Here is a 20,100-nt window from a genome sequence, read left to right as displayed (position 1 = left end):
GCACACATATGGTCCCCCAAGTCCTGCCAGAGGTTATCCTTGAGTGCAAAATCAAGAGTAATCCCTAAGCACAGATGGTTGTGTTCTCCAAATAGAAGAATCAAAAAGAAAAAGAGAAAAACAAACAATTGAACAGATACTATCCAGAAAATAAATCCATAGCATCTGATCACAGAACTGAGATTAAAAAAGAGAGTGAACACAGGGAGTGGGTTCAAAGAGTCCAGAGGACCCTGATGGAGAAATACTGGCACTTTGGAGTTGGATGTGTGAGGAAGCAATGCATACCTCAAATATGTTAACTCAATAAAAATAAAATTTAAACAAAAAAACATAAAATGTGACTGATAATACTGTTTACCTTGTAACATTTCTAAGGTACATGTAGCACTGTAGCACTGTCCTCCCGTTGTTCATCGATTTGCTCGAGCAGGTACCAGTAACGTCTCACAACAAATTGTGAGACTTGTTGTTATTGTTTTTGGCATATCAAATACATCAGGGGTAGCTTGCCAGGCTTTGCTGTGCGGGCGAGATATTCTTGGTAGCTTGCCAGGCTCTCCGAGAGGGGCTGAAGAATCGAACCCAAGTCAGCTGCATGCAAGGCAAACACCCTACCTGCTATGCTATTGCTCCAGCTCTCTAAGGTACATGTAAGAGTAAATTGCTGATTATAATTCTAAATCATAACCATGCTTCACTAATAATATCACTGTAGTACACTACTAAATTGTGCCAATAAACTACATGTCTTATTGTTGTGAAGGACACAGTCTAGCAGTGTCGGTTGCATAGGGCCCGTGTGGTTATACCTAGATGCCATGCACTATGGGGCTCGAACCCAGTACCTCCCACTGAAAGGCATGAGTTCAACCAATTGAGCATATTCCCAGTAATGAAGAAAAAACTGTGAAATACTATAAAAGGAACAAAATAATATAGCAGGGCTTCAAAGTTTTGCAATTAAAACAGGAATTCAGTTTTATAAAAAATGTTGGACCATATGAATTCTCATGTATGCATATATATATATGTTCGAATAAATGTGGGCAATTTTATGAACAGGAATAAAATTATTATGGACAGAATTTTAAAAAGAAGCAAATATTACAGGGATTTAAAATAATGTTCTGCAGGATATGCCTTTTAAAATAGTAGGCTTAGTGGCCATAAAGAGAGTACAGGGGTTGAGGTGCGTTCGTGTCATGTGGGTGATCCCATTTTCATTCCTGAAACCACCTGGTCTCAGAGCATTGGCTGAGTCACTTCTAAGCATACAGCCGGGAAAAATCCCTGCGAACAGCCAAGTATGGCTTATCTTGCTTTCGTTATCCCCCAAATAGTAGGTTTATGTTAGATCTTTTCTTCCATCCTGCCTTTCTTACTATGTTATTTGACTTTGGGGTCCAAACTGACAGTGCTCAGTAGTGCTCAGCACTTGGGGACCACTTTGGCAATGTTCTGGGGACCAGGAGGCATCAAAATCATGTGCTGCAATTCAGTGAGTTATCTCCTTGGCTATTTTAGTGTTATTTTTATAACAATGTATCTTTTAATTTAAAAGATTTTAAGATAAGCAATTTTAATTCAAAAAAAAAGGAACTGTAGGAAGATATGGTTACATAACTTTCAAGCTCTTTTTATATTATTGAAGGTAACATTGTTAATTATATTTTATCAAGTTAGAACATTTTTTTAAACATCTGCCTCATGGTATTTTCTGAGCTTGTGTATGATTTAAAAGTACTAGAAGCTTCTTCCATGCAGTTGCTAGGTAACAGCTCTTGGGAAAGCAATAAACAACAGTGGAAAGTGCACCAAACCAATCTAGTCCAGGGTTTAGATTTAAACGAATCAAATATTTTTGAGAAAGAGTTTTTAAACAGAAATACAAACTCGGGAAAATTTTAAAAATCAAACTCTTGTATTTTACAGGGTAAGGAAAAGTTATTGCATACACTGAAAATTGCTTAATAAAATATCGTACATCTGATTGTTAGGATCTGTTCAGGAGCATGACAAAGTTGATGGCTAAAAAAATTGCTCTTTTTAATCTTCAAAATCAGGATTGTTTGAGCTTCCTTCTCTAATGGTAGAATAACCGATTGCTGAGTGTATAGATTTGTGTGTGTGTGTGTGCGCGTGTGTGTGTGTGTGTGTTAAGTCACATACCAGAGACTTTTGTCAATTTTAGGACTGTGAGCTGTTCACCTGCTAACTGGCTCAATAATAGGTTTAAGGAAAATTTTAGTAGTGAATTCACAGGATCTCTCAATATAAAAATATAAGCTAAGTACATAGAATTCAAATCAAAGATTGTCAATATTCTGTAAAATATTTATTTCACTTCAGTAATACTATTTTGTGTTGCTGCAGTTGCTTTAGTTCTTTCATTTTATAACTAACTGCATTTAAAAAATATATCAGTCCTAGAACTGCTGGATTAGAGGCAAACCCTGGAACTTCAAAATGAATCAATGTTTGGAGACCTCTCAACTTCCATCAACTAAATGGATAATACTATTTAACGTCCAAGATGGGAATCAAGTTTTCTGCACGCTAAATAAAAATAAGTAAATTTGGATTAATCTTTCTTTTTATTGAAAACACTAGAAAAACATGGCAGTACTAAGAATTTTTGAAAATTATTTCTTCAGAACTCATTTTCTTAAGTTCTCACCAAAAGTATTCTTTCCCTACCAGCCCATAACAGTTCATTGTCTAATAACTGAATGTTCTTAATTATAATGTAATAAATAGTATTTTAATTTTAGTTAAATGATATGTACACATATATGTACATTTTGTGTAACAAATGTGTACCTGTTTAAATGACTTTCCTCTTTAAACTATTTAAGTTACTCTTTCCTTTCTCATGGATGAGCTGCTCGAATAATCACAAATTAAACTGCTGCTTCAAATGAAGGACACCCACCACAGACCCCAGCAGGTGACCTCTGTATTTTCAATCATATAGATATGTGTATACACTTACATTTAGGTAAACTAAAATGATTTCTGTCTACTGTCAAAGGTGTTTTGAAATATCACTAAATTTATTAATAGTATAAAGTAATGTGATAAACAGAACAAAGGAAATAAATTGAGGTGGGATATAAGAGGGGTCAAAAGGGTAACTTTTGTGTCTGGGGGAATAAACACAAGCATTTCCAAAGTATTGTGCTCAAACTGAGATATTAAGAATAATTAAGATTATTTTAGTTGAAGGTGAAGATAGTGTGCAGAGATAATTTCCCTTGAAATAGGAGGTGGGGATGTACATTTTATAGAAAAAAGAGTTAAAAGATACAAAGACATATATGTTTCAACATTACCAAAAGGGTATCAGTTAACGAGTTCTAGCACACAGACAAAAAAAGGGAATCGTCTTATAGTACTAGAGAAGTACAAGAAATGATACACAAAAACAAAATGATATTTGTCAATTATGGCAGGAAAATTTTCAGAAAATTTTGATGTACTGACTTCCCAAATATAAAAGTTCAGAGATGAAAAAATTTTAAATTCAAAGTATTAGAGTTAAAGAGAGCTTTCTTAAAAAAATCCACATAAATAAAGGCCTCTTTGAGACTTAAATATAAGTTTATGGTGATATGAATCTGTCCCTTGGATTAATTCTTCTCCCACCCCAGCAGAGTTAAAATACCAGGAAAAGAGAAAAAGGGAATTCATCTGCCGAGGATTTTGTTATTCATATCTATTTTGTAAAAACTCTAAACTTCAGATTGGAAAAATAGGACAGATGTTATAATAGTCTCAAAACAATGATTTTTTTCTTTTACAAAATGGATAAGGCCCTCCCGTTGATCATCGATTTGCTCGAGCGGGCCCAGTAACGTCTCCATTGGAGACTTTGTTGTTACCGTGTTTGGCGTATCGAATACGTCACAGGGAGCTTGCCAGGCTCTGCCGTGCGGGCAAGATACTCTCGGTAGCTTGCCAAAATGGATAAGAATTCAAAATATGCACTGATATAAATTCATGTTTATCTTTCTAATAAGGGAAGATAATAAGATTTCCCAATTCTTCTAGGCAATGAAAACCTATGGCCATATTTACAGACATTATATGTAGTCAGTAACAGATGGATTTAGCATCAACAAACATAACTTTGGATAATATTGTAAAGGATTTCTTACCTCATCTACTTAGGCATTTAGGGCACACTCTAAATTGTCAACTGTTTACTTTAAAAAGTCCCCCATAGGGGGTAGGGAGTTTGCCTTGCACGTGTCTAACCCAGGGTCGATTCCCAGAATCCCACAGTGCCCCCTGAGCACTGCCAAGAGCAACAATTCCTGAGTGCAGAGCCAAGAGTAACCCCTGAGCATCGCCAGGTGTGACCCAAAAGGCAAAAAAAAAAAATACCCCATATAAATAATTCCTCTCACTTTTAAAATTTCCTTGCTTACAAAATTAAATGGATAAGAGAGAAAGAAAGAAAAAAGAGAAAGAGGGAGACAGAGACAGACAGAGAGACTGAGAGAGACAGACAGGCAGAGGCAAGCAAGCAGGCAGGCATATAATAGAGAGACAGAGAGAGGGCTGGATATATTGATTATAGTATCTACAAAAAAGTTCAATAAAATAATGCAAAACAGCAAAATTTTCGTCTCAGCAGGAGAAATATATACTGCATTCATTCATTTTTTTTCTGAGCTGTCTCAGAACAAAATTAAGAATTATTACTAAGTTTCATGTAAGACCTAAAAATGCTCCGGGAGATACCTTGATCAAATAGCTCTCTTGGGGCTACTAAAACATGAGCTTATTATGCATTCCAGCAAAATCTAAGAAACATTAGTTCATTCTTTTTAAAATATAAAGTTTATAGGTCCTTCTCCAAGAGCATTTGGTCACCCTGGAGTCTGGAGTTTAACAAAGAAAAATGAGATTAATTTTATTTAATTTACAATTTGGGAGTCACAACCACTATGCTCACAGATTACTCTTGGCTCCATGCTCAGGAATAACTCCTGGGTGTGCTCAGGGAACTATAAAGGGTTCTGGGGATGGAACTAGGATTAGTCGCATGCAAGAAAAGTGTCTTACCTGCTGAACTATTTCTATGGCCATAAGAAGCTAATAGGTAATTGAACAAAATGTTTTGTTTTGTTAAGTCTTGTTTAATAACTATGTAAATTCTCAGTTTTATACCAAACAGCCTTCATAAATTTTCAGTAAGATATTCTCATCACCAGATTCCAAACAACCAAACTTTGACCTTTAATCTATTCACTTGTCACACACTTTCTTTGACCTTAGAGATAATTCTAGTCTTTGTTTAAAATTTTATCTTTGGAAAAGAGTAATTTTTTTTTTTTTTGCTTTTTTTGGGTCACACCTGGCGATGCACAGGGGTTACTCCTGGTTCTGCACTCAGGAATCACCCCTGGCGGTGCTCAGGGGACCATATGGGATGCTGGGAATCGAACCCGGGTCGCCGTGTGCAAGGCAAATGCCCTACCCGCTATGCTATTGCTCCAGCCCCGGAAAAAGTAAATTTTGAAACAATAAAATTATTTTTATCATTAGATAAATCTACAGCTAAGTTCAAAGAAAAAACAAAACTTTATTAAAAATTGATTTTGGTAATAGAAAAAGTCAAATCGCCTGAATTAAACCAGTTGTTACATTTTAAACTTTTGATAAAGTGGGTCTAGTGGATGACAATGGGTAGAAACTAAACTTTGATAGTAATCATAATCTATTATATACAATTTGAAATAGCCCTGTCAGAAACTTTAATCAAAGGGAAGAAAACAAATAAATAACAAAATCAATTAGTTAATAGCTTTAACAAAACTCACATGAAATGTGAGAATATGCAAAAGATGAGAGTCACAAGGAATAAATGATTTCTTACTATTCTTTAGTACCCACAGTATTATTACTATTTAATTATTACACAACAGAACATACTTAAAATGATTCATGAATGTTATCACATTTCCGTTATCACTGTACTGCTTCAATCTTTAAGCATTTCAAGTTCTTATGTTGTAAAAATTCTATACATCCACTGAAACATTCATTCATTAGTATCATTGCTTCTCCAACAACATTCTAATGTCTTAATATGTTAATTCACAACCGTGTAACATAAAGCAGAGTTCCTACCCAGTATGCTTTCAGGCAATGTTTTCATCAGAGATTCCCAAATTTACTGAAGCTACCACAAGTTATTCAGAAAATAAAGTCCCAAAATCTTTTAGTGCCTTCTCTGGAAAACTATATTGCTTAAGCGAACAAATAGAAAATACCTCTCAGTTGCAGCTTAGTGGCTAACCCCCAACCCCCGCCCAGATCTTTCCAGCAGCTCGAGGGAGCAGTATTGCCCACTTTGGGAAATTCCAGTTTAGATAGTCATACGTTTAGACTCCATCTCCACCATCTCCACCCACTGACTATCCTATAATCAGTATGATTCTTCTAGGGTCAAAGTTGTATTATTAAAAGACTATAGTTTTTTTTAACTAATAATTCTAGAGATGGAATATTATACCGTGAAAAGGCTGCAATAGGTATGCCAAACTGACTAAATTTACTAAGTAAAATCAGATGATAGTAGAAAGTTACTGGAATAATGAGTCTTAATATAGATGAAAGTGGCAAGGGTAGATGAAGTGGATTTTAAGGTAACAACTGAAGTTCTGTGTAGAATAAATAGTCTCCATTGGATTCATTTCTTTGACCAGAAAAATCAAAGCACACTGGTTCAGTGGTTATTAAAGGGTGAAAGATAGAGAAAATGAGAAAATCTGCCACTTTGCCATAGGAGTAAATAGCTAGTCCATGTTAATAATTTATAAACCCTTGTGCCTGCAGCAACAAATTGCTCTTAGTCGGATTCAATAAAAATATATGAATGAGTAAATGAGAAAGAATAAGGATATTCCTGGTCTTCTTTATAACCCTAATGTCAAGTAACTGCTTGCTTTACAGACTAAAAAAAATTGATCTAAGATGGATATAATATAGGTGACACCTTCCAAAGACAGATGTGTTCTGATCTGTTTTACCAAATCATTAAACAGAATCCTTGAGAAATATGGACATATAATAAAATTAAAGGAGAATAACATAAAGATGATCTGAATTAATTAAATAACATGTGGCAATTGCTTTGAATTACCTAAATCTGGTGGGAATCGAAACAAGTGTCACAAGAACAAACAAAAAAGCTGTTTGGGTATTTAATACATTCATTAAAAATTTCAATGCAAAAAAAAATAGAAAAAAACAAGTTAAGGCTACAGGTATTTTATTAGGAGGTGTCAAATTCAGAAATATAATTCTCATAAAAATAGCATCAATATTAATTTCCTGGGCTGGAGCGATAGCACAGCGGTAGGGCGTTTGCCTTACAAGCGGCCAATATGGCCGACCCGAGTTCGATTCCTCCGCCCCTCTCGGAGAGCCTGGCAAGCTATGGAGAGTATCTCGCCCGCACGGCAGAGCCTGCCAAGCTACCCGTGACGTATTCGATATGCCAAACACAGTAGCAACGAGTCTCATGATGGAGACGTTACTGGGCCCGCTCGAGCAAATCGATGAACAACGGGAAGACTGTGACCTGTGATTAATTTCCTAATTTTAATTAAATGTCCCTATTGCTATACACCACGATAACATCCTGGGAAGCCATGTGACCTAAACAACCTGTAAGAACTCCATTCTGTACATACTACACTTCAGTAAACCTAAAATTACTTTTTTAATTTCTTGAAGTATGTTAGCGTAGAGAAATCTTTGAGATAATTCATATTATAATAGTTCTTTGTGAACAGCAATATAGCTTCACATATGCATACAGATTATGTTCACATCAAAGTCCAGCTTACATACTATTCTATAAAGATGACCTTTTTTCCTGATTTTCACACCCATCATTATCCCCTTTCTGTTTAATTTCTATAATTGTAATACAATGTAAACTGCAATAAAAGTAAAATTTGATTCAATACTGAATTATCAGGTATATTTAAAAGAGATATTTTGAGAACAACAGATATTTGTATATAAAGAAAATGCAAAGAATTACTTTACTCCTCTTTAGTATGAAAATGTTAGCATTGATATATAGGAGATTATCATCCTTGGGCAAAGCATTCTGAAAATGTATTTGTGTATTTCTGCACAAAGACAATTATATAAATATGGTGTAAATGGTAAAAGCTGTTGGATGTAAATGGAAGGGATACAAGTGTTCATTGCATAAGTTCTAAAATTGCATATTTTATAGTGTGTGTGTATGTGAAATAAGAAAAATAAAAAATTGTGTTGTTGTTGGTGTTGTTATTTGTAAGGGCACTTCCAGCAGCGCTCCTGAGGGCCAGACTAGGTGGTGGTGCTCTAATCCTTGATCTGCATTCCCTGTCTCAATGCTGACTTAAATACTCTCCAATTTGTGCTCACTTTGAAGATACCTTGTATTAGGTGGAATCAGATATTCAACACAAGACAAACATCAAAAAAGAAAATATTTCCATCTAAAAAATGGTGAATTTTTAAAAATTTTGGCATCTTATCTTTAGAAAAACATGGACATTTAGATCCTTCTGTTCTTAAGTAGGTTGTAATAATGAAATTTAAAATGATATCTCTGTGGGTGTTTCATGGGAAATGAAATTATTCAACATAAAAAAACTCACACCTCACCATTTGGTGAAAGTCAAACCTTGCACATACATATGTTATTTAAAAACAGCTAAGATAATCTCCAATATTTATATAACTTGGAACTATTCTCTACTCTTGTTTTGGGGTAAAGGAAAGTGAGGTATTAGAATTCTGGTGTTCCAGTAAAAAACTAAACTTAGACAAGATAGCCAAATTGTGACAAGATGTGCATCATATTTTTGTCAAATAATTTTGCCAAAATATTAAAGCATTTTACACATTATTTTTATAATGTTTTATAACTGTATTCATATAATAAAATAAGTTTGTACAATAATATCAGTAATGCTGCTAAAAGGTATTATATCTACTTATAAATATTATTAAAATTGAAATAATTTCAAATTCTTCAAACTAACTCTTACTGTTCTAGAATGATTTATTCTTTTCAGCATGCGTCAATTGTGAAGTAGAAAGTGTTTCATTCAGTTAGCATTTCACTATGAAAAATGAGTCCTGCTTTCATTCATGAACTGTATTGATCTGAATTTAGCAATTAATTTACTCATCTAACGCAGAATTCATTTTCCTATTGATTTTCTGAGTAATTTCACCTACTGGAAGACAAACAGCAAACTTCTTTTAGTTATTTAAGGCTTTTAGTAAACTATTTCTCCTAGCAAATTACATATTTTATTTTTTGTCTTTCTGTTTTGCCTTTGTAATATTTTTCACATGATTCTATTGCTCACATACATTCTAATTGTATAAATCGCAACATAGATAGTAATAAACTATAATTTTCACAATAATAAAAATGTGTTTATTATTAATTAAAATGACATGGAAATATTTCTGAAAAACAACAAAAGGTTATATGACTTTTTTTTTTTTTTTTTGGTTTTTGGGTCACACCCGGCGATGCTCAGGGGTTACTCCTGGCTCATGCACTCAGGAATTGCTCCTGGCGGTGCTCGGGGGACCATATGGGGTGCTGGGAATCGAACCTGTGTCGGTCATGTTGGCTGCGTGCAAGGCAAACGCCCTACCCGCTATGCTATCGGTCCAGCCCCAGGTTATATGACTTTTAAGAAAATATTTTTTGTTTGTTTATTTTTTTCTTTTTGGGTCACACCCAGTGATGCTCAGGGGTTACTCCTGGCTTTGCACTCAGGAATCACTCCTGGCGGTGCTCGGGGGACCATATGGGATGCTGGGAATCGAACCTGGGTTGGCCGCATTCACGGCAAATGCCCTACCCGCTGTGCTATTGCTCCAGCCCCAAGAAAATAATTTTTATGCAATAAAATAATGTGTGTTTGCTTCTATTTGAACAAATTTGAGGCTAAGAAACATGTCTGAAAACTGAACTACTATAAATAATATGAACTCCATATTAAATTGAACAAGTGCTTATCACGGTTTCACATTAAAGGAGACAATTTATAAGAACTCAAAATGGGGAGGCATAATATTCTTTCCTATGTGTTTTCAGATCAGACATTTAACCTTAGAGAGGTTTAACTAGAATTTCTAGTTTCAGAGGAAGTTAACAGAAAACAAGATGTTATAAAAGCATAAATTTCATATTAGTCAGAGCTATGAAACACTGCCTTGACTTCAGTACCAATTGTTTCAGTACCAATTGTCATATCTAAAAAAAGAAAAATATTGATAAAAGTTTTTCACTGGTGGAAATTTAACACCACCTAAGGTACATTATCACCCAATAACTAAACTACAAGACCTGACAGAAAGTAATCCATCAGAAAAAGTCCTTTGAAATAACTGAGAGTACTGTGTGGAGTGGGAGAGACAGGGGATATCTTAGAACACAGGAAGACATGTGTTACATGTGGGAATCTGGCTTTGACCCATGGTAGGGCATGGTCCCTGTGGTCCAGTAAGCAAGCACCAGCTGGAGCAAACTTAAGCACTGAACTGGGAGGACTCTCCAAGTACCAAGCTCAATATGTTGGGTGTGAACCCCAAACAAACAAAACAATAATAAAATTAATGCCATATAAATGCCAGCCTGGTATATTGGCATGAGAAAACCAGTGGATTTAGGCAACAGTTGAATGCACAAAGTGGCAATCATGGCTACAAAAAAAATCCAGGAAATGTGAAGAGCAGTAAGTTTACAGTGGCAACCTGCAAATACCTAAGACTCAAGCAGCAAAACCAAACGGAAGTGTTTCCTAAAAGTCTGATTAAGGGTAACCATGGGAGTTAGGAACTAAGGTTATTTCAATGGGTAAGCTTAAGATATTCAAAAAGTGCAACCTATTGGCTGGACAAATTACTGATGGGAAGAATTACTGGAAGATTATGGCTTGCCTTTTTTATTGTTTTTATTTTAAATTTTTATTTTTTTGCTTTTTAGGTCACACCCAGCAATGCACAGGGGTTAATCCTGGCTCTGCTCTCAGGAATTACCCCTGGCAGTGCTCAGGAAACCATATGGGATGCTGGAAATCGAATCTGGGTTGGCCACCTCCAAGGCTACCCACTGTGCTATTGCTCCAGTCTCTCCCCTGCGGCTTGCCTTTTTTTAAGTGATAATCTAGAAAGTAGAGAATAAAAAATTTCAGGTCAGGGAAAATCATTGATATTTCTAGGTATCTTAATATGGGCTGGAGCAACAGCGTTTGCCTTGCACACAACCAATGCTGGTTCGATTCTTCCACCCCTCTCGCAGAGCCCAGCAGGCTATCGAAGTGTCTCGCCCACATGGCAAAGCCTGGCAAGCTACCCCTGATGTATTTGATATGCAAAAAAAAGTAACAACAAGTCTCACAATTTGTTGTGAGACATTACTGGTGCCCGCTCAAGCAAATCCATGAAGAACCGGAGGATGGAGGACGGTGCTACGGTGCTTTGAGAAAGATTCTAGATATGTACTCTGTACATGCTAAACCAGAGGTCACAATAGAGATGAGGGAAAGATTTAGACAGGATCTTACAAATCAATGAGACCTCCTACAGCAAAAACATGTAGAAAGGAAAATTTCTTCTGTTTGCTTGTTTCTGGGCCTACCCAGCAGTGCTCAGGACTTATTCCTGGCTTTGCACTAAAGGTTCATTTCTGTTGGGACTCAGGGGACCAGATGGGGTCCAGGGATTGAATCTGAGCTGGCCACATGCCGAGCAAGTGCCTTAACCACTGTACACTCTCTCCTATCCCCCCTCTCTCCCGCTCTTTGTCTCTCTCTCTTTCTCTCTCTCCTCTCTCTCTATCTCTCTGGCCTTTCCTTTTAACTTTTATAGGAAGTTAAGACTCCTTTGAATTTGTATATGAAATTATGACTTATTTTGTTACTGCCTAATTCTTATTTCTTTCACTTGCTTTTGTATCTTTACAGTTTTCCTAGGTATCTCCATGAAAGTACTCAATAAAAGTGATTAAGTTTATGCCTTTGATTGTAGCAACCTTAAAAATTAAATTTGTAATCACTGGGTTTTTTTCTGTTTTGCTGTGAGGACCACACTAGGTGGTATTCAGAGCTCACTCCTAGTTCTGTGCTCAAGGGTCACTCTAGTCCCTTCTCCAGGGAACGTACATGGAGCCAGGTTTAGAATCAGGATTTGCAAGCTAAGCAAATAAATGCCTTAATTCCAATAAAGTCTCTTCAGTCCCCATTTTTTTTTTTTTTTGCAGGGGTGGTGTTGTTTAGGTTATTTTGTAGATTATTGGTCATAGGTTAAAAGTTTTTGTGTTTTTTAAAACCACTAATTTTTAAAATTTTTGAATGAATATTGGTGTTCTCTTCAGTTTGTCTCTTTTTGTTTTTGTTTTTTGTTTTGGGGCCACACCCAAGCCTTCTCAGGCTTATTCCTGGCTCCGCACCCAGGAATTACTCATTAGGGCTCAGACAGGGTACTGGGAATTGAACCTGGGTCACTTGTGTGCAGCAAGAGGTTTACCTACTATACTATCTCTTCGGTCCCCAATTTGTTCTTTTATTTCTATTAAATGATGAAAATTTCTCGTTTTAAAAATCTATGTTTGAAAGATTTTTTTGGTGGGGTGACAAAAGATTCTTACGAAACATTACAGATGACAGCATGAAAAAAAAAATCTTGTACTTGAAAGTTCATCTCTACACTACACGCCATTGGAAGGAAATATTGTACAAAGAAAAATCTCAAATTTCCAAACAAAGATGCTGCTAAGATCTATGTCTTTATCTATAATTTAACAAGTCACCTAGAACCTACCTAATGCAAAAGTAAACTTAAAAAATAATTTAGATACCATGGGCTCGAGAGATAGCACAGCGGGTAGGGTGTTTGTCTTGCATGTGTCCAACCAGGGTTCAATTCCCAGCATCCCATATGGTCCCCAGCCAGGAGTAACCGCCAGGAGTAACTCCTGAGTGCAGAGCCAGGAGTAACCCCTGTGCATTGCCGGGTGTGACCCAAAAAGCAAAAATAAATAAATAAATAAATAAATAATTTAGATTCCAAACCCTTGAGCATCCTCTACCCAGTGTGATTTACAATACAGTTTATGTTTACTCATGCACATGATTCCAACACCATACCCATAAGCAGTGTACCCACCTCTCTCCCACAAAGCCCCCAAAGGCTCCTTCCTTTCAACTTACCCCTGATTCCCATCAACAACAACATCAACTCAATGGTGTGGATAAGTTTTCTCATTGTGTTGCCTTTGGCCCCTTGTTGCTTCCTCTAAGTGTATCTCTAAATCCAATACATAAGATCATTCTGTAGCTATTTTTTTTTCTTCTCACTTGACTCAGCATAACATCTTCTAGTTCTAAGTTGCTGCAAACTGCATAATTTTGTTTTTTTCTTAGAACTCCATAATATTCTATTGTGTATTTATATACCACAACTTCTTGATCCAATCATTTGTACTGAGGCATTTTGGATTGTTTACATATCTTGGCTACTGTACTAAGTGTGGAGGATAAAATTAGGTATTCATATAACCTTTGAAAATTAATGTTTATGTGGTTTAGGAATACATGCCATGAAGTAGTATTGCTGGTTTATAAGGAGTTCTACTGCTGTATTTGGAAATACCTATATTCTTTTCCATAAAAGCTAAATCAGACAACATTCCCATCAACAGTAGTTGTGGTTCCTTTCTCACCAGAAGCCCACTAACACTGGCTGTTTCCAGAATTTTTTGATATATGCTACTTTCACTGTTGTGGGATAATGTATCAATGCTGTTTTAAATTGTATCATCCTGAGATAATTTTTAAATAATTTTTGTCATGTCTGTGGACCATCAATGTTTTCTTTGGAATATTTTTAATTTGAAAATGTCTCATTTTATAAATGTATTACTTATTTTATTTTGCTATTATACCTTTATAAATTACATTGATCAATTAATTTGGTTTCTAGTGATCATCTCTAATACCATTATTAACACATTTTCTATCAAGGTTATGTTAGTTCATAAAATGACTTGGGCTGTCTCTTTTAATTCTCTGTAAAATGTGTGCAATCTGAGAATTGGTGGTGTAAGAATGTCTATAAGTTGTATATAAAACAGGAAATTCTCAGTTATTTTTTTCTCAGAAACAATGATAATACAGGTTTTTTAGAAATATGAGAAATACACTTTTTAAGTCTGACAATAATCGTCAAATTGATAGATACCAATCATGGGTGTTCTGCCTATTTTTTAAATTTTTTTAACAGTATAAAAACTTTGTTATTGTTTCTCTTATTATGCTCATTTTTCATATAGAAAAACTCAAGTTTAAAGTTAGTAAGAAGCCTAGATAAACAGTTAATATGTAATTGAGTGATGGTTTGAATGAGAACAGTCTAATTCAAGAATCTATTTATTGCACAAAGTAAGTTTATTTTTAAAAGGGCAGATTAATGAACATAAAGTTTCTATAAACTAATTTTTTTTACTTTCTTCTTAGGAAATTTGTGATTACTGGTAAAAATAACCAAATTACCCATAAAGTATATTTTTACTTTACCTGAATCTCTATAATATGTAGTATAATTGGACTTATATTTAGGTATCTTTCATTGTATTACTTTACTAAAGATTTTATTGTTTCTGTATATATCTAAACTTACTATTTTTACTTCCCTTCTTTGGTAATATGAATAAGAGTATAACTTTTTTATTGCTGAAACTGTATCCATATGGAGTTCCCTTCTGTGAATCTGGTCAAACTGTAAAAGACTATTTTAAGTAAAATTATTTATATAATAATTCATTCAACTAATAGAGTACCAAGTCAATGATTTACTTTAATTAATGCCTATCTCATTTCTCTGGAGGGAAATAAATCGTAAATGATGAGTGATAGATTTCTATAAAGTAATTTTGCAACATTGTTTTTGCTTTTAAATATTTTAGATAGTAATAAATTAAATGTTCAAGTGTCTCATTTTCATCTTTTAAAATCATGGATTTATCACTGAGCACCAATAGTTGTGACCCCAAAACAATAAAATAAATATATAAATGAATTTTTAAAATGGAACCATGCTTAAATGTTTATGCTTAAATATATATCTATATAATACTCAAGTTAGGAACTAAAACGGCTCTTAAATGGAAATTAAAATGTTTCACTTTAGTAATGACAGTTATTATAGCTAATTCTAGAGTATGGGTATTATAGATAACGACTCCCTATAAAAACTCCATGTGTATATTTTGATTTTGCCCCAAATATACTACTAATAGATTTCTACTGACTGGAAGTCTTACCAATAACATAAATAAATTTTGAAGTTATCTTAGTCACCTAAAGCACTCTTATAATAAACTGAAGAAAATATTAAGATAACCACAAAATAGGAGAAAATACACATAAAGTACTACAGTCAAGGATACCACAAATTCATGTATCTATTTTAAAAATTAATGTTACTATTATTGACATAACATGGTTCGCAACCATGTTAATGTTTATGCCTTAGGTAGCACTGTAGCATTCTCCTCCTGTTGTTCATCAATTTGCTCAAGCGGGTCCAGTAACGTCTCCATTGTGAGATTTGTTGTTACTGAGTTTGGCATATCAAATACTCCATGGGTAGCTTGCCAGGCTTTGCTGTGCGAGCGAGATACATTCTGTAGCTTGCAGGGCTCTCCAAGAGGGGTGGAGGAATCAAACACGGCTCAGTTGGGCTGGCCGTGTGCAAGGCAAACGCCCTACCACTGTGCTATCGCTCCAGCCCATGGAACGATATGCCTGATATGCCTTAGGTATACCAAGTTGTTTACATAGTACCACCACCGTGTGCCAAAAATATTTCAACATTATGCCATGTCAATTCAAATCTGCCCCCTTCCTTCAATATAAGACAGTCTGTGTCCAAGTGAACCTGTTTCAACACATATTCCCCAAGGATAAACTGTACTCATGGAAGTATAAGGATAAGACAATAGCAAATATCATCAAGTGAATATCATTTAAGGCTGAAGCAATAATTAATTCCCAACAATGTTATTAGTTGCCTGTTAGGGTTCTATGACTAATAACACTAACATATGGCAACTGAAAAAAAGACATCATATAAGTTCTCAAAATTCTGTGGATGTGGGACAGAGTAGAGTTCAGACTCATACTCCACATGTGGCTGACTCCAAGTTTGTTCCTTAAGGGTTCCACACATTGCTGGAGGTAAAAACTGGGTGGCTGGGTAATCCCCAGAACCACAGAACCCAGGCAGGATAGCGTTCCCAGGCCCTGACACCGAACTAGTAGCCAGGGTAGCAGAGACTGAACTGTAGTGAGTCCCTGACCAATTGGGAGACCTGCCCTCCCCACAAAAATATTTTGTTGGCCAACATAATCCTTTGTGTTTGCTTGCAGGAAAGCTGAAACTAGGTAGATGCAGGTGGCATGCCTTATTTCCTCTGACACTTTTTGCCTTGGAGAAGTTATGTAGGGATTCCTCATAAATAGTCTCTAGGTAATATTGCAATGAAGGGAAAAGAAGGTTCATTGCTTTTTAAAACTTAAATTCGAAAATCTTCCAATATGAATTTCATTACATTCTATTGGTCAAAGGAAGTCACCCACCATAATCTAAGGGTGGGGCACTAGATTTCACGTTTTTACAGAATAAACTATAAAGGAACATCACAAAGACATACACACACATACATGTGGTTATGTAGTGACAATTATTTTAACAATTTACTATACAAACGAAATGACATCTCAATGCATTCCCTTTTGAGAAGTAAAATGCACATTCTCTCTAACCTCATGCTGAGATTTAAAATGTATTATACTGGTTTGAGAGTCTCATACATCATCACAAATTGTGCTATATGGCATTTTAATGAAACTTGGAAGCTTTCATCTTTTCATAATATAAGAAGAGCTCCTTTGAGATGTTTTCATCTCAGCCATAAAAAGAATATGAACATTATTAAAAGGAATTTCAGCAGATGTCATAAATAAGACATATTAAGATAAGCTGTTGGTATAAAATATTTAAGTATTTCTTTTCTTTTAAAATATCTATCAAAATAATAACAAAAAAGAACATGAGAAAGATTTCAAGTAAATAGTTTGCAATTTTTTGTCAGTGGACTTTTCAGCATGCTGAGTCTATTGGAAGTATGTCAGACATATCAGTGGCTTGCTAAAAGGAAATAAAACATTCCTTAATATTGAGAGTGGGGTATTGGGCTGCAGTCATCTTTATGTAGGACTTACTTCTGATTCTGTATTCAGGGATCACTCCAGGCAGTTTTGGGAGGTCATATATGGTGTTCAAGATAGAAAGATTGAAGGGTTGGCAGCATGCAAGGGAAGTTCTGTACCCCCTTTAGTAATTCTCTGGATCCAAGAACTAAAGTGTATGTTAAGTCTTAGCCTATAAAACATTAAAAACGATTGTCCTATACTATCTAGTTTAAAATCCACCTTCACTATTCATCATTGAACACTTAATACATTGCACACATCATTTATTTAACTGTTTGCTAACTCAAAACAACTCAAAACACTATATAAGAGATATAACATGCTTTGACCAATTATCAGAAAAGAAAATTGAAGTTTAGAAAGTTAAATCATTACCAGGAGTAGTCAAACTGAAGTCAGTGTTGGAGGCCTTTGCTTGGATTTTTTTATTTGCTTGCCTGTTTTGTTCTCATGATTCTATTTGAACACCATGAAATGCCTGGATCAAACCAGGGTTGGCAGCATGCAAGACTTAAGTACATTTCTATTCCTCTTACAGTTTGCCTGGTTTTTGGTGTCATCACTCACTTCCTAACCTATTTGTCATAAGCTATTATCAGGCAGACAAAATTTCTGAAAAAACTTACCACTTACTAAATTATAAGTTGGAGGAATAACAGGCATATCTTCAGTGCTAATTTTTAAAGTAACAGGTAGTAGAACTGGTATGTTCCATGGATTTTTCCTTTTAATTTCAAAAAGTTGTTTGAAAAATGAGTTATGTTAGTTTTACTCTCAATTTAAGAAACAGGCTTAAGAAAAGCCATGGCAGCTCAAATAATTTAAATCAGAACCTCTGATTAGAATTTTTAAAATATATTTAGAAAACTAATAAAGATCAGCTAGAGTTGCCATTACTAAAATTTCTTGATATATATCTAGAAATATTGATGTTAATAGCAAACTAGAAGATAAAGAGCTAATTAAATAGTAATAATTTTATAATTATTTTAATATTTGAGTGTTTGTAACTTTTAATTAAACATAACAGTAAAAGTGCTTATTTTAAAACATGTTTTCTGAAGGAAATACACTTTGCTAAAATTTAACAGTTAACATAGATTACATTTTAATGACTCTTGAAGGTTCTTCTTGGGAGAAGACAATTTGAAAAACAAAGTTATTACATTTGAAAAATATATCTAAATTAATGCCTAGATTAAAATCAATTTCTACAAGAGCATTTAAGAAAAACAAAGAAAAGAGCATTAAGAAAAACAAGGTATTACTTTACTGTTCAATTTCATAACAGTTTAAAACATAATCTCTTGTGAATAATTTGAAAGGATTGTCTCTATGAGAAAAAGATCACATATATATTTTTCTTGTTTTCAAAACCTACTCCCAAATTAAACCTGTTTAAAACACTAGAATACATTTACCATGTTGTTTTACTGCATACTTTATATGGAGTTTATTTATTTTGAATTAAATAATTTTATTTAGGAAACATGAGTGTTGAGAGCACAACAAAGAGAATCCTATCAAGAAAGTAAGAGAAGAGAAATTATTGGCCCAGGACTGGAATATAGGTAATTCAAGAATGGGTGCTAGTTAATATGCACTTTAAACAATCAGCAAAGCATTATTTATCACTGTGAAAATATGAGTGTAAGTTAATATACATATAATATTTTAGTCCTGTGTCTATAAAGTGCATGAGATTAGTACTGCTAATATATTTTGGCTTGCTAAATTACCAGTAATTTCATTTGCTAAGATCACCATGTTATATTTTTCAGTTCTATAGATTCAGTAACATGTAATTAAGTTGGCACTTACTTCAGAAACATACCGCTTATAATCATAATGGGTTTTTGAGGCACGGTATCTCATCCTAGATTAAACTTACCAGCAAATTTGATATGGAATTTATTTTCAGGCTTTAATATCTGGACATATAAAGGGCAATTTGGAGCAAAATCTTTTACTGCCCATGCTCTCAAAATTGTTTGGTGGTCCTGAAATGAAAGAAAATCACAATACCACAAATAAATTAGAAATGTATACTATTTAAAGTAGACATCATTGGAGTGTTAAATGGTCCATATCCAAGTTTTTTACATTAAACACACGAAATCACTCATTGTGAGGCTTATCTTTAAAGGTATTTACTATTTCTACAAAAGAGAAAAAATGTAGTTCATTCAATGCTAATTATTGGCACAAAGAAAAATAGATAGAGGTTAAGGAATATGTCTCTTGATAAATTTGAAAATAATTTACCAATTAAACTTAAATGGTCAGAAGATCTCAGAAATGCAACACAAACCAACAGTTTGCTAGTATGACAAATAACTGTCTGCAATAAGCTTATAATAACTGTTAGCATTAAAACATGGTAATAATAGTTTCCTTAAAAAAATGGTCTTGTACTCCTACATTAAAAAATGGTCTTAATTATTTTAATATTGTCCTGAAGACTGTAAAAGGGAAATGAATATAATGCATCTACAAGTACAGAATATTTTATAGTTTTATATAGCTGTAACAGCAGAGATTTGATGTGTTTTGTGTTAAATGAATCAATAATTTCTAGATAGTAAAAAATAATATCAAAAAGTTTTAAAAATGATGCTAAAGTTTTGAATGGAAATGAAAAGCCCGCTGAACATGATATCTAATATATATATATAATATATAGTGACATAATATATAATGTCACTTCATAAGACACTTAAATAACTAAGTAAATAAAACAATTATTAGCAAGATAGACCACAGTAAACAAAAACATTTTAAG

The 20,100-nt window shown here is 34.3% G+C and overlaps 1 protein-coding gene across 2 annotated transcripts in view; it reads right to left on the bottom strand.

Annotated features, from left to right (window-relative positions):
- KCNT2 (potassium sodium-activated channel subfamily T member 2) overlaps window positions 1-20,100 on the bottom strand; it is a 436,080-nt gene that overhangs the window by 179,197 nt on the left and 236,783 nt on the right. For both annotated transcript variants that reach the window (XM_056110603.1, XM_056110604.1), the window contains exon 13: window positions 19,210-19,318. In XM_056110603.1, the coding sequence (XP_055966578.1) occupies window positions 19,210-19,318 (109 nt within the window). The remainder of the gene's footprint in view (window positions 1-19,209; window positions 19,319-20,100) is intronic.

The sequence above is a fragment of the Sorex fumeus genome, unplaced genomic scaffold (assembly GCF_029834395.1).
Source record: "Sorex fumeus unplaced genomic scaffold, SorFum_2.1 ptg000010l, whole genome shotgun sequence".
Lineage (NCBI taxonomy): Eukaryota > Metazoa > Chordata > Mammalia > Eulipotyphla > Soricidae > Sorex > Sorex fumeus.
Note: the sequence above shows the minus strand (reverse complement) of the source record. Positions and strands in the feature narration are given on the sequence as shown.